Source organism: Hoplias malabaricus, chromosome 3, assembly GCF_029633855.1.
Source record: "Hoplias malabaricus isolate fHopMal1 chromosome 3, fHopMal1.hap1, whole genome shotgun sequence".
Lineage (NCBI taxonomy): Eukaryota > Metazoa > Chordata > Actinopteri > Characiformes > Erythrinidae > Hoplias > Hoplias malabaricus.
Genome location: NC_089802.1, coordinates 59,722,586 through 59,736,414, shown reverse-complemented (window position 1 = coordinate 59,736,414; position 13,829 = coordinate 59,722,586). Strand labels below are relative to the sequence as shown.

Sequence of the window (13,829 nt, the reverse complement as noted above, 5' to 3'; positions counted from 1 at the left end):
ACATCACAAAATAAAACGGCTAATATGTCACTAGGCTCTATACAAAGTGAATTTTAGGAGGAAGTTGTAGCCAAATTTGGTGAAATGATAAATTAACTTAAAATAAATGTAATCTCTGTGGGTTATGTGGGTATATTTTGACAGCACTAGAAAATATACATAATCTACCTTAACTATATGTATAACTAGGGTTTGAAACCTCAGGTTTCAAAGCCTCTAGTTGAAAAACTGCTACACTGGGCAGACGCTTATACTGCAGTGTTGCTCTAAAAATTACACCACTAGCTTCAGTTTCTTGGCTGTCTTGTCTGACAACATATTGCATCAGTGAAGTGTTTACTGAGCTCTGTAATCACCCTTTTGCTTCTTCTTACTGGATTGTGTACTTTTATGCTGGTAGAAGAGCCTCTCTTGCAAGAAATTAAAGGGAAGGCAGCCAACAGCCATCTCATTGTGTGTTTGAGTGTTTGTTGCCTCACTTGCCTAACTAATTATTACCCAGTGTCTTTTAAGACTCTTTCTTAAACTCCAAGCCCGTGTTCCAGGTGACAGTGACATTAATTTATGTATTGTGAGTTGGTGCAATCATCACAAACTTGCCTTGGACCATGAAACATAATGTTAGACTTCAAAACTTATCATAATATCAGGATGGCTGATAAAACTTTACATAGCTGTGTGACCTACTTATTCTTTTTAAAATTTTGGATGGATGACTTCAAATACCATACTTCCATAGGAATAATAATGATACTGTACATGCTGAAATGTGTACACTACACATTTTATCTACAGTCTTTCTTCAGATGCAGTATTTAATGTGTAAATTCTTCTTTTAGTAGATTGAGGGAGCCAGCGTCTTGTCTTTCGTGGACTGAGGGATCGTTCCTGGCATCCATGTCTCAGACGCCAAGCTCACAGGGAACAGATATCCTCAGCCAGGATGTCTTCAACCATCTGCTGGAGATGCTGGACCAGTACGTTTACACACACACACACACACACACACACACACACACAGACACAGAGAGAGATTTAAAATGTGATTATATTGTGTCATGAAGACATGCTTTAGACATGAATGCAGAAGCCAGTCAGTTCTGGGTGTGTTATATATGTGGTCTAACACATCTATATGCAGTTCTGAAGCTCAGTGTTATTGGTTCCAATTTCCCTGTTTAACAAATACTATTTTCCAACAAATAAAATAAAAATGACCTTTGAAGCTATAAAGATCCAAACTAAAGCAAGGTGTGGCATTATTCCTTAAGGATTGTCTTTTGTTCTGTATGTCTGCACAAGAAACATATAAAACTTCTGATTCATTTATTCCATACTGCTAAAAAAATGTCTTTATTGAAATTGTTTTATTAATAAATATTTAACAGTGGCAGTTGGCCCCAAACCTTTGGATTGCCAAAGTGTATAGACAAAGACACCGACGACATTGATCTACAAAGGGAGACCTATAGGTCAGCCCAGTGAAATTAAAAAGACTATACATTTAACCCTGCCCTGTTGGTCTTCCCAAATATACTTGCCAGGTAAATGTTTTTATTTTTTTTTTGGTCTATCCTCAGGTCTGCCTTCCACTCAGTGCAGCCCATTGAGCTCAACTTCTCAGAAGGCTCACCAGACAGTTCTCCATCCAACACCATTCAGATCAGCATGGACTGCATCACTATGCATGAGTCTGAGGAGCATCTCGCAGTAAGTGTAACTGATGGCCCTTTTCCATTGCTTGGTACCTACTCTGCTTGACTATACTCACACCTTCTTGCTTTCTGGTCCCTGTCACCTGGTGCATTTTCCACTACAACAGTTCCCCCAAAACATAGCCAGTGATGTTGCAAAAACACAGTAAGTGTTGTTTAATAATCATATATTCAGATGTTTTTGTTGCTTTTTTTTTGGACTGAAAACAGCTCTGAGCCTCACTTCAGACAGATTAGTATGTATTTTTTTGTTCCTTGTTGGACCATCCAGTTCTTGCTGGAGTCTTTTAATGGGCACCATTGAGCTGCCACTGTCGGTTGATTAATAACAGATGTGATCTCTAATGTAGTGTGGATTTTACACATGCAGAGTTTGTGCTACATGTCTGCATTTTGTTTTGATTGGCCAGTCTGTGCTCTGCAAGGTTTACACGTCAAAGTTTTGTCCCTACTCTGCACGCTTGGAGCCACAAATGAGCAGGTATAGAAAAAGTAACCAGTTCCAAGTACTAGCTACCAAATTTGCCAAATGGGAAATCCAAAAATCAGAGTAGAGTAGAGTAGAGTAGGTACCATGTATTGAAAAAGTGCCATTACAATACAGACTTCTTCATTCTCACACTCTCACACCATCAGTCTAGTTCAGTTACTGTGGAGCTTCAGCATTCACTATGTTTTAATTAATTTGAGATAATGTGGATGGTTTAAGCTAATCTATCCTGCATCATTACTAGCAGGATTTGTGACCCAGTCCCTGACAAAGCAGCCATGCTAAATCCTATGATAGTGTTGTAGGCTCTCTCTGCTCAGATTGCATAATGAGTTTACAATGCTTTGTAAGATGTCCGCAGAATTAGTATTCTATTGCAAATCAAAAGCTTTCACAAGGCAGGAAGTGGTTGGGTGTGTGTTTCTATGGATATTTTGTAGTCACTCCAGGATAGAAGAGACATTGGACGTTCAATGCAATATTATTCAATTGGGAAAATATTGGCCTCAAGAAAAATGACTCAAATGAAGGAATTGGTTTCTCAATATCATAAAATGTTCTGAAACTTCAGAACACATCAACCATATCCTAGTCAGACAGTGTATATGTTCTTTGTTCTGAGTATTTGTTATGAGTTTAAATATAATCAAATCTAGGTTGGTTGCCATTACTTTTTATTATTATTTTTTTATTTAATATAAATTATTTTACTTATTACTGGTTTCATTTTAAAAGGCATACTGTATTTTATGTTATATATAAACATTTTTGGTGATTTTAGTGAGTCCACTAAAAAATGGATCATTGTTCATTCTAATATATTTACATATCTCACAGCTGTCAAAACTACATATACAACATTGAGGAAAGATCAGTGTATAAACTTTTTTAACAAATTCATAAAATGAATGGCTCTGATATAGTTAAGAGTCAATTGCCAAATGATACTGATTTGTGAAACTTTTCGTGACCAGTGAGGTGAATAATTTTACTTCTGGGGAATTCAGCGGTAAAGTCCGGTTAAAGTCGTTATCACCCATGTGCACATCTGGGGGTGTTTGCTGTGGGGATTCCCTTGTCCACCAAGCTAACTCTCTCTTAGTAACTACTTCTTTTGATTGGATTTAGTGGCAGTTGAGACATGTGAATGGGAACCAATAAAGCTCGCTGGAGGTAAACAGAAAGTTCCTATTTATAGTCCATTAATATGTTGGTCCTTTTGAGTTGAGGTGCTTCAGAAAATGTATTGAGATAACATCATAGCTTTTGTACTGCTCAGCTGAAACAGTTTGTGTGTAGCTGCTAAAATCTGGGTGGCTGAACTGGATCAATGCACTGTGAAAATGGAGCAGACCTGCTACAAAATTACCAATCAGATGTTTTCTTCTTCGATGTAAGTGACTCGCATTGTTTATTAATTTATTTAGTATTAGTGGTGCGACATCGGAGTTAAAGTAGAAATACTCCAACCAAATGTTTTTTTTTTTTAATAACGCTTTGTTTTCTTCAAAATTGCATCAGTTAATGGTTAGATTATAATCTGTTATACTATATAAAGTGAGACAGAGCTATTCAATCTCAAATACGTTTTACGCATCACAACTAATAATCACAAAGAAAATAATCAAGTAAATACTTTTTCTACTTTTTTTTTTAATCATGAATGTTAGTTTAGTTTGTTTGTTTGTTTTACATCTCGAAGAAGCCATTCTCTCCCAGTCAAATTTGTTTTTTTCTACTAAACTTTTGTAGCTTCTTCCAGCTGTTCCTTTCCATAAGTACTAGGTGTGAGACTTCTTCCCTGGGGAGAATTCCACTGGCACATATAGTTAGAGTATTATTTAAGCACACAACTGCAGTGGAAAGAAGTGGAAAGAGTGAGTTGTTAAGTGTAGATAGAACTGCAACCTAGTTGGCTTGGTTTAGGAGCTGCCAGGCTTAGGAGGTAAGGTGGTGTCTCCCCTCCCAGCAGAGGAATGCTGTTGTCCGGCAGTAAAGTGGAAGGGAAAAAAAGGGAGAGACGCACCAAGCAACGCTGTGATTCTGTACCCTGAGGTGTGGTGGTGGTGGTGGGGGGGGGTGTTCTTTTTCTTAAACTGGTGATTAATGCCCCCCTCCTTTACTTTTTGCACCGCCCTCCCTCCACCCACTCTCACCTTCCTTTCTTGAAAGATGGGGTGCGGTGCGGAGATGGTGGCATGCTAACAATCCAGCCTGTTCCAGCTGAAGCACTAGAAGTCCAGAAGTCGGTGGTCAGTCATTGACTTAAACAGCAATGCTTAAACTGCTTTTCCACTGTATGGAACCTCCACGATTCGACTCAATCTTGGCTCTTTTGGTTTTCCACCGGCCAAATCTGGTACCTGCTCTCTGAAACCAGGTACTCTCTGAAACAGGTACCAGGAGCCGTGTTAAGTCAAATAAACATAAACAACATGAAAATACACATCGATTAACCGGCAACTAACATTAATGTCTGCATTTTTGTGCCCATAGTTCCCGTTAGAGACAGAGTTTTATGACATCACCACCTCTATTTTCATAAAAGCACAATGAGTCAAATCGAGCTGATCCTATGCATTGCAATGGCACCATTATTAAATTCTGCTTACTGTAGAATTGCAATTTAGCTGCTGTAAATTGTGCCCCATACAAAAAGCAATTTGAGTTGAAACACGCTTTATAGCCTCAGCATGAATGGATTAAACTGTCTGTAGACTTAATAATTGGATTTATGTTGCATTACAAAAAATGCAAGTTTAAGCTAGCTGTTTTTGCATATGGAAATGGTAAACTGGGGAATCTATGTCATGTCATGTTTTGAAACATTAGCAGTGTTTATATATGTAATTTACTATTTATAAAGGAAATCAGTATCATTTAAATAATTTTAAAGACTTATAAAATTTGATTTGTTTATGCTCTTTTAACATGTTATATAATTATTATATTACAGTTGAAATCAAACTTATTCAATACCCATTGCAAATTAGATTTATTAGCACAATTTACATTTAGCTTGTTGCAATAAGCCAGTCCAACAATACAATTAAAAATATATCATTCATTCATTCATTCATTCATTCATTCTCTGTAACCGCTTATCCAGTTCAGGATCATGGTGGGTCCAGATCCCACCTGGAATCATTGGGCGCAAGGCAGGAATACCCCCTGGAGGGGGCGCCAGTCCTTCACAGGGCTGGTGGTGGTGGGGGGGGGGTGTTCTTTTTCTTAAACTGGTGATTAATGCCCCCCTCCTTTACTTTTTGCACCGCCCTCCCTCCACCCACTCTCACCTTCCTTTCTTGAAAGATGGGGTGTGGTGCGGAGATGGTGGCATGCTAACAATCCAGCCTGTTCCAGCTGAAGCACTAGAAGTCCAGAAGTCCAACAATACAATTAAAAATATATCATTCATTCATTCATTCATTCATTCATTCATTCTCTGTAACCGCTTATCCAGTTCAGGATCATGGTGGGTCCAGATCCTACCTGGAATCATTGGGCGCAAGGCAGGAATACACCCTGGAGGGGGCGCCAGTCCTTCACAGGGCTGGTGGTGGTGGGGGGGGGGTGTTCTTTTTCTTAAACTGGTGATTAATGCCCCCCTCCTTTACTTTTTGCACCGCCCTCCCTCCACCCACTCTCACCTTCCTTTCTTGAAAGATGGGGTGCAGTGCGGAGATGGTGGCATGCTAACAATCCAGCCTGTTCCAGCTGAAGCACTAGAAGTCCAGAAGTCCAACAATACAATTAAAAATATATCATTCATTCATTCATTCATTCATTCATTCATTCTCTGTAACCGCTTATCCAGTTCAGGATCATGGTGGGTCCAGATCCTACCTGGAATCATTGGGCGCAAGGCAGGAATACACCCTGGAGGGGGCGCCAGTCCTTCACAGGGCTAAAAATATATTAGCACAACAAATATAACAGTGCTTTCTACATTTTACATTTTACATTTATGCATTTGGCAGACGCTTTTATCCAAAGCGACTTACAAAAGAGGATCTAACATTCGAACTACAGCAAAAATTATACAAAATACCTTACATTAAGTGCAATATGCCAGGAAGTAATAAGTGCATTAAAGAAAGACATTCAGTGCAAAAGATACTCTCGGAAGAGCTGGGTTTTCAATGATTTCTTGAATGCAGAGAGGGTTTCTGTTGCTCTTTCTCCAAACATCAGCAAAAAAAACCCAAACAAACACATTTGATGAATACTGCACCCTCAGACTTATTTAACCCCTTTGTGACAAGTTTCTTTAGTACTTAATAGACTACTCTTTAACTCTTATGACCTGCTGTAAATGTGAAGCACTGCCAGAGAGCAGCTTTTGGCAGCTTTCCTATGGAATCTTAGCCCAGTCCTCATGGGCAGTAGCCTGCAGTTCACTAATAATTTTTGATTAATGTGCTGCAACAGTTCTCTTCATATCCCACTTAAGGATTTTCTATGAGGTTCTAGTCATGCAGCTGTGATGGCCATGAAATCTTCCAGGACTCTGAATCCAAGCTATGGTGGATTTTAAGGTATGCTTTGGATCATTGTCCTGTTGGAAGGACCAGTGATGCCCAATCACTGATCCATAAGACCAAAATGTTCCAGTTTTGTTTCATCACTCTACAAAACAGATTCCCAAAACTCCAAAAGCTTATTTTTGAGTTTGGGCATATTGGAGCCTAATTTTCTTGTATTCTGGGTCAATAGAGGTGTATGTTTTGGAGTTAAGGGATGGAGAATTAAGTATTCTCCTTACTGTGTAAATCAGGGGTGCACTACTCCAGTCCTGGTGGGCCGGTATCCAGCAAATTTTGGATATACCTCTGCTCACACATACCTGAGTCAACTCATCTGTTAATTGCCAGGTTTAAGTGGTTGTGGGTGTGTTTTAGCAGATCAATCACCAAACTTTGCTGGATACTGGCCCTCCAGGACTGGAGTTGTGCACCCCTGGTGTAAATGGTAACCTCAGTGCCTGCTGCCACCACTTTTCTTGCAGGTCTTTGGCAGTCACTTGTGAGTTTTTGGCCACTTGCCTTCTTGTGTAGCCAGTGTTTAAACTTGCCAACTATGCTTCCAGCTGAATCTCAATGCCTTGCACAAATGGAAATGATAGAAAAAGAGAGCAAAGGCAGTGACCAGCTCTCTTAAACTTTGGACACAAGTCAACAAACCACTGTTGTGTTTTATTTTAAGCACACCTGATGCAACTAATGAAGCCATTGATCAGTTACTTCAGTTGTGCTTGAGACGACACCTGATTGGCAAACGTGTATGCTTTTATGAGGGGATGGAATAAATTCTGAGGGAGCAGTAGTCATTAAAATTAGCATTTTGTGTTGAAATAGTAACATTCCTTTTTCCAATCAACCAAAACATTTCTACAGCCTCCATAGATATGCACTCACCGTCCACTGACTGTACACTGTTGTCAATCTGCACTGCCCCTTCAATTGTCAGGACCCCCACAAGAACAGCACAGAGCATGTATTACTTGGGCAGTGGATATTTTGTATGATGATATATTCTCAGTCCAGCGGTGACCCCAAATGGGTTAAAAACTGAAATAGCACTGCTGTCTGATGCACACCTACCAGCACAACACACTAACACAGCACCACTGTATCGGGGTCACTGCAGCATTGAGAATGATCTACCGTCCAAATAATGCCTGCTGTATTGTCACCTTTTTACCATCGAAATATGGGGTGAAAGGGGCAAACAAAGTATGCAGAGTAACAAATGGACCACAGTCTGTAAATATAGAACTACAAAGTGCTTCTATATGGTCAGTGAAGATGAGACTGGTTTGAGAAAATAAACTTAACATGCTATGGTGGTTGATTAATTGTCACTGCAAATATATGTAGCTTGTATTATATATAATATAAATATTGTCCATTGTAGTGAAAATATCTTGATATAGATTTCAGTTTATATCAGCCAACCCTACCTTGTGAGTCATTCAGAGAGTTTCTTAGCATGATAGTTTAAGCTAAATCTTCCCAGTAAAAGGAAATATAAGAGATGTTTCTATTGAATGGACCCCACTTTGAGCTTTATTTATCTGGCTTAACTAAGAAATTTTGCTTTTTGAAATTAAATGTTTGTATAACTAAGCTACTCAAAACTAAATAAACTTTGGCACATTTTCCAGAGGCCTGCCGTTTTGATTTTTCTGTAGCCCTTGCACTTTCTCTTCAGCGCCCTCTGGGAATGCTGTTTGTATGGTGGAGGGTTTTTATGTTTAAATCTGAAATTCCTTTTGCACTCTTTTCTCTAGCCCTAGGGCAACAGATTTGAGCAGCACCTGCCTCATACAGGACTGCGGTCTCTCCTCACCGCCCTCACGCTGAGGGAGGAGTTCAACGACAGTGAGAGGCAGAATTGTGGAGTCAGATAACATGAAGGAATGTGACCAAAACAGTGACAGGACGAGCACTATATTCCAGCCCCGAATAGCTGTCACCCAGCTCAGAAGGATAAGCTTAATATCAGGGGGGAAAAAAAAACACAAACAAAATATAACCATAACTGTATGAAGCAAAAGATTTTTAACATCGCTTAATTTGACATAATATAGAGAAGTTTTATTCCAAGTGCTTTTAGAACATATCTATTAGTCTTCATGAACTTCTCTGTGAAGGACAGATACTGTGTTCCAATGAAATAGGAAATGCATGTTTTTTGTTTCTTTATTTGAATGGTCACATTATGGAGATTGTGTAATGAAAAACGTTCAGAGAGTTAAGAGTGATGCATGAGTACTGGAAATTCTGAGTGTGTTTTAATTATATGTTTAATATGTTGAGTTCTGTGGAATCTCTTGTTATTTTTCCAGAAGTTTTTTCTTCTACTGATAGCTCTTTAGATCATGTTTTTGACAAGAGAATGTCTTGTTCAGTGCGTGTTTGTTTTAGTATCTTATTAGTTTAGTAAGGATTTACCAGTTAAATCCTATACGTGATCTCTCTGTGTATTTGTTTAACATTGTTCTCGAGGGGGCCTAGTCCCAGGAGCCTCTTTCAGTCATATCTAAGGCAAAGGCAACACCTATATTAGGTGCTGACAGACTGAATATAGAGCATATGTCCTGAATGAAATTTACATTTAGGTAGTGTAAGCGAGCTGGTCTGAAAAATATTTGCCTCAATTTATAACCTTTGACTTGCTTTCACTGGCATTGTGTGAGCTGTTTAGTCTACATTGCGTCTCATGTTTAGTCATTTTGCCGTGGTCTTTTCAGCCAGGGCCTGACTCAGCACCAGGTGATTACAGAGTATTAAGAAGGTGTGTTGCTTACCTCTTGCCACCCCTTTCAACATTGCTGTCTGTTTTACCCACCTTACATCCAAAACTAGCCATTTCTCCAGAATTCTGTCAAAATGAAGCTTCTACAGAAAAGTCTCAGTCCATTTAAAAGCTTAGGATTAGCTATTTGGCACAAAAAACTGGTCTCAGATCAACAAAGGCAAGTTCCACCTGGAGCTATGTCCCAACTGTTTTCTGGCACACTCTCCAGCTTGAATCTCAACTGCTAAATCTGTGCCGACTCTTCTCCACCCCACCAGTTTGCCTGTAGCAATATCCTGCAGAGTTAGAGAACCACACTGTTCCAGAATGCTTTAACCGTTTTGTTGTCTTTTTAAGGTCTGTGGTGGTCTTTTTCTGATGAAAAGTTTGTTGTCAATGTTCAAAAACAAAACAAAACAAAAAACCTTGTACATTTCAACATAGACACTGTCAATTTTATATCATCATGAAAGACCCAGTAGGGATGTTGTAAGTAAATTTGGAATTAACCCGTTTTAAATGCAGAGTAGGTGATTTATTTATTTATTTATTTTATTTTATTTTATTTTATTTTATTTTATTTTATTTTATTTTGTATGAACCAGTAAGCCAGTTTTTTGAAAAAACCCAACTGAATATGTCCCACTTTCTACATTTAAGCACTTGTCCAAAGCCACTCCTCTAAAACACAGGACTGTCAAAGCTTGATATGTCAGGCAGAGAGATGTGTGCACTGCCTCAGTATCCAACATTATCCACCTACCTCATGTCTCATTCACATGTAAGAAAATACTCAACAGCAATACAGATGTTCACTTGTTTGCCCTCTTTCATTGGAAGCCTTGTTTACCTTCATCATTCTGTACCACTGGCTGCACACCTCGAGATGTGAATCTGTTTGAGACGGGTACTTGTTTTGTTGTGTTGAGACAGTATTTCTTGATTATTTAATTTAATATCAGTTTTATTAGAGAAGTGTTTTTTATATACTATACATCAGTTGGGATCCCTTTCAAAAACAAATTTTATCCAGTTGATACAAATGGGGGTGGTATGGTGGTGCAGCAGGTAGTGTTACAGTTGCACAGCTCCAGGTGACTGTCTGTGAGGAGTTTGGTCGGTTCTCCCTGTGTCTGCGTGGGTTTCCTCCGGGGTGCTCTGGTTTCCTCCCACATTCCAAAAACACATGTTGGTAGGTGGATTGGTGACTCAAAAGCATTCATAGGTGTGAGTGTGTGAGTGAATATGTGTGTGTGTTACCCTGGGGTGTGCACCAGTCCTTCACAGGGCGTGTCCCTTCCTTGTGCCCAGTCATTCGGGGTAGGCTATGGACTGGATAAGCAGTTACAGACCATGAATGAATGAATGAATGATACATTTGGATAAAGGACATTTGAGAATGTAATTTTTTGAATGTACAGTAAAAGAACAAAGCCTAAAAAAGTGCATTTTTAATGGGTTTTTCAGTAGCTGTATGGTGAGATTTATCATATTAGACACAGAGGCCGCATGAAAAAATAAATGAAAATTACAGACAATAAATGCAGTGTAAATAAGTAATAAAAGAACAGTACAACAGTTTACAATATTGGAGCCAAATGTTAAACTGTACAAGGAAGTAAAACATAAATAGCCTTTTTGAAAATAGCTTTGGTTATTATTATTTTTTTTTATTATTTGTCCTCCGGTTAGACAGGTCTCTAACATATCTGGTTTGGTAGGCATAATGTTTGTTTCTGTGTAGACTACATTGTTTTTGTTTTTGTGGCTTTTCTCAGTTAGTGCATAGAGTGCTACTTCTGTGCTTATCACTGAGGAACACAAGGTGCATCATTTAGATCTGTACATTTCCTTGTTCCTTTAAAAATGTCTATTATACTGGAATCTGAGGTTTGCCAAATATTTGCAATTTGCCTTCTATAACATAATTGAAAACTTTATATAAGCATAATAGGCTTAGGTTTTGGTAGAGTACAGCTCTTAATTAGGCATTTCATGAACCTGGCTTTGGTCTCTTTGTGGGACTACACAGGATAGAGGGGTTTGAAGACAATTATGCAGTAAACCAATTCCACAGTTCAGTGTGCAGGTGTTGAGTTTTTAAACTGCCCTTTGTTTTTAGGAGTCCTCAGGTGTCTGGCCCTTTTGACATTCCTAGCAGCTTATTATCCTGAACTTTAACACTGTTGCTTATAGATTGTCAATAAGTGACAAACATTTTATAATGGTTTAATTGAATTAATTATGGTTTAATATGATTCATTAATTGAAATTCAATTTCTAGGAAATTATTTACCTTTCAACTTGCCTTCCAAAAAAAGCCGAAAACAAATTTAGTATAAAATTGTGAGTGTTTACTCACATTGTCTAAATGTGTTGTCCAAACACATAGACTGTGTTTTTTTTTTCCCTGGAAACTCATTTTTCCAGGACAGTTATGGGGAAGTTATTTCATGCTTTCAAATTTCAGTCTTAAAATTTGTTTGAATTTTCTGTATCTGTCTGACAAATGTAATACCAGTTACATATTTAGACACACCAGTCTAAAACCATATTCCAAACCTCAAACATCAAGTTTTAATGTTCAAATTGCAAATTTTCTGTTTCTGTCTCCCCCCCCCCCCAGTTTACTTTTGGTCTATTTCAGTTTCTCAGCAGTGCTTTCTTGACAGCAACACATCGTTTTTTCAGTTGTGTTTTCACAGGGCAAAATCTGATAGGCTTAGTAAGTCTCTCTAGAAAAGAGCATATGCTAAATTCCATAAATATTACAGGATATAAACTGAGGATTTTTTAAGGTTACTTTACAAAAAAGTGGAATTGGATATTCTGTCTCCCAGAGCTCAAAGCTTCATGAATTGTTTGTTCCATGGTGTTTTGTTCCCTTTTCCATTTTTTTATGTACATTTATTTGACTTTCTCCTTATGCAAGCAGATCTTCTAATCCTGTAGCTATGTACAGCTCCTAAGAGGAAAATCACTTTTATCTGTTACAGATGATTATTGATATCTCGTTGGAAGGGGACATAATATCAGTGATCTTTTTGTTTAGATGACTGAGATGTAACTGGCAGATTGAAAGGATGGTCTTTGACTTTTGCACAGAACTGTAGCTGATGTATGATAACCCTTAGGATATGGATGTTCATGAATGTTAAGGGGTTAAATGCTTCAGAATTCGTCAACCTGTTGAGTTTGATCCGAGAGCTGATGTCTTGTCAGGGACAGAATGGTAGATGTGTAGAAGATTTGTTGTTGTAGCTTGAGGCTAGTGGCCATGTCAGTTTCTCAGTCTTTGATTTGTCCTGCAGCGTTCAGTAGCCGTCATCAAAGAGCAAATCCCTCTTTTGCAGGAGAAAGAGGAGCACAAAAGCCACCTCATCATTTACGCACTAAGCAGGCCATATTAAACATGACTCATCTAATTCTCTGTCATCTCTTTTTCACTTTGGTAGAACAAATTAATCTCTTTTTCAGTCATATATCCATGCTATTGTTGTTTTGTATGTTGTCAACAAATCCTGTCTTTTTTATACACCATTAATGTATTTGGCAAAGCACAAGTGGCACAGTAGAGACAATGGAACTGGACCAGCTTTCCTACAGATGTGTGTGCAAAAGTTTTGTTGTGAGAAAACAAGTTCTCATGCTATACAGAGAACACAGTCCTGCAAATTTTAAAGGAACATGTTGTTTTTGCTGAATGTAACATACTGTGACAACATAAAACTGTTTGTTTTTTGTTTTTTAAATAACTGCATATATTTAGAAAAATATGGAAAATATATGTAATAAAGCTATAAATATGTTCACTCCCTGGGGATGTGTTAATGTATTTTCACTAAGAATATTAACAAAACATGGCATTTGAACAGGGCTGTCCAAACTATGACTCCAGCTATTTAGAAAAGATGTTCTTCTTTTCCTTTTTTCCTCTCTTCTTCCTCTCAGCAGGGAGATGATGGAGGTTGTCAGCTCCTTCTATTGGTATCTTCCCAAACCCCAAGCACCTGACACACGATACCTCACTAATCCAGCAGCCCTAAGCCCAAACACTCCTTAAAATGTTACAGCCACCTAAGTGCAACATCTTTTGTTTGAATCGCCAAAATTCTCTCTTAGAGCAGTGCTTGTGTTTATTGACCCAAAGTTGATGCCTAATCAATGACTCGCATCTTTTTCTGGTGCATCCAGAAAGTGCAGAAGTAACTGTTGTACTACTCTCCAAGTATGATCATATACAGCTTCCCTCTGTGGTCAGGTATTAGCTATCCTGCATTTCACACCGATATTAGGAAGTTAATTTTCCACACAATTTTATT

The 13,829-nt window shown here is 38.4% G+C and overlaps 1 protein-coding gene across 9 annotated transcripts in view; it reads left to right on the top strand.

Annotated features, from left to right (window-relative positions):
• tp63 (tumor protein p63) overlaps window positions 1–13,829 on the top strand; it is a 100,986-nt gene that overhangs the window by 48,101 nt on the left and 39,056 nt on the right. For 8 of the 9 annotated variants that reach the window (XM_066663686.1, XM_066663687.1, XM_066663685.1 and 5 more), the window contains 2 exons: window positions 840–977; window positions 1,581–1,710. In XM_066663686.1, the coding sequence (XP_066519783.1) occupies window positions 898–977; window positions 1,581–1,710 (210 nt within the window). In that variant the 5' untranslated portion in view covers window positions 840–897. The remainder of the gene's footprint in view (window positions 1–839; window positions 978–1,580; window positions 1,711–13,829) is intronic. The other variant, XM_066663688.1, reaches the window with a different exon arrangement.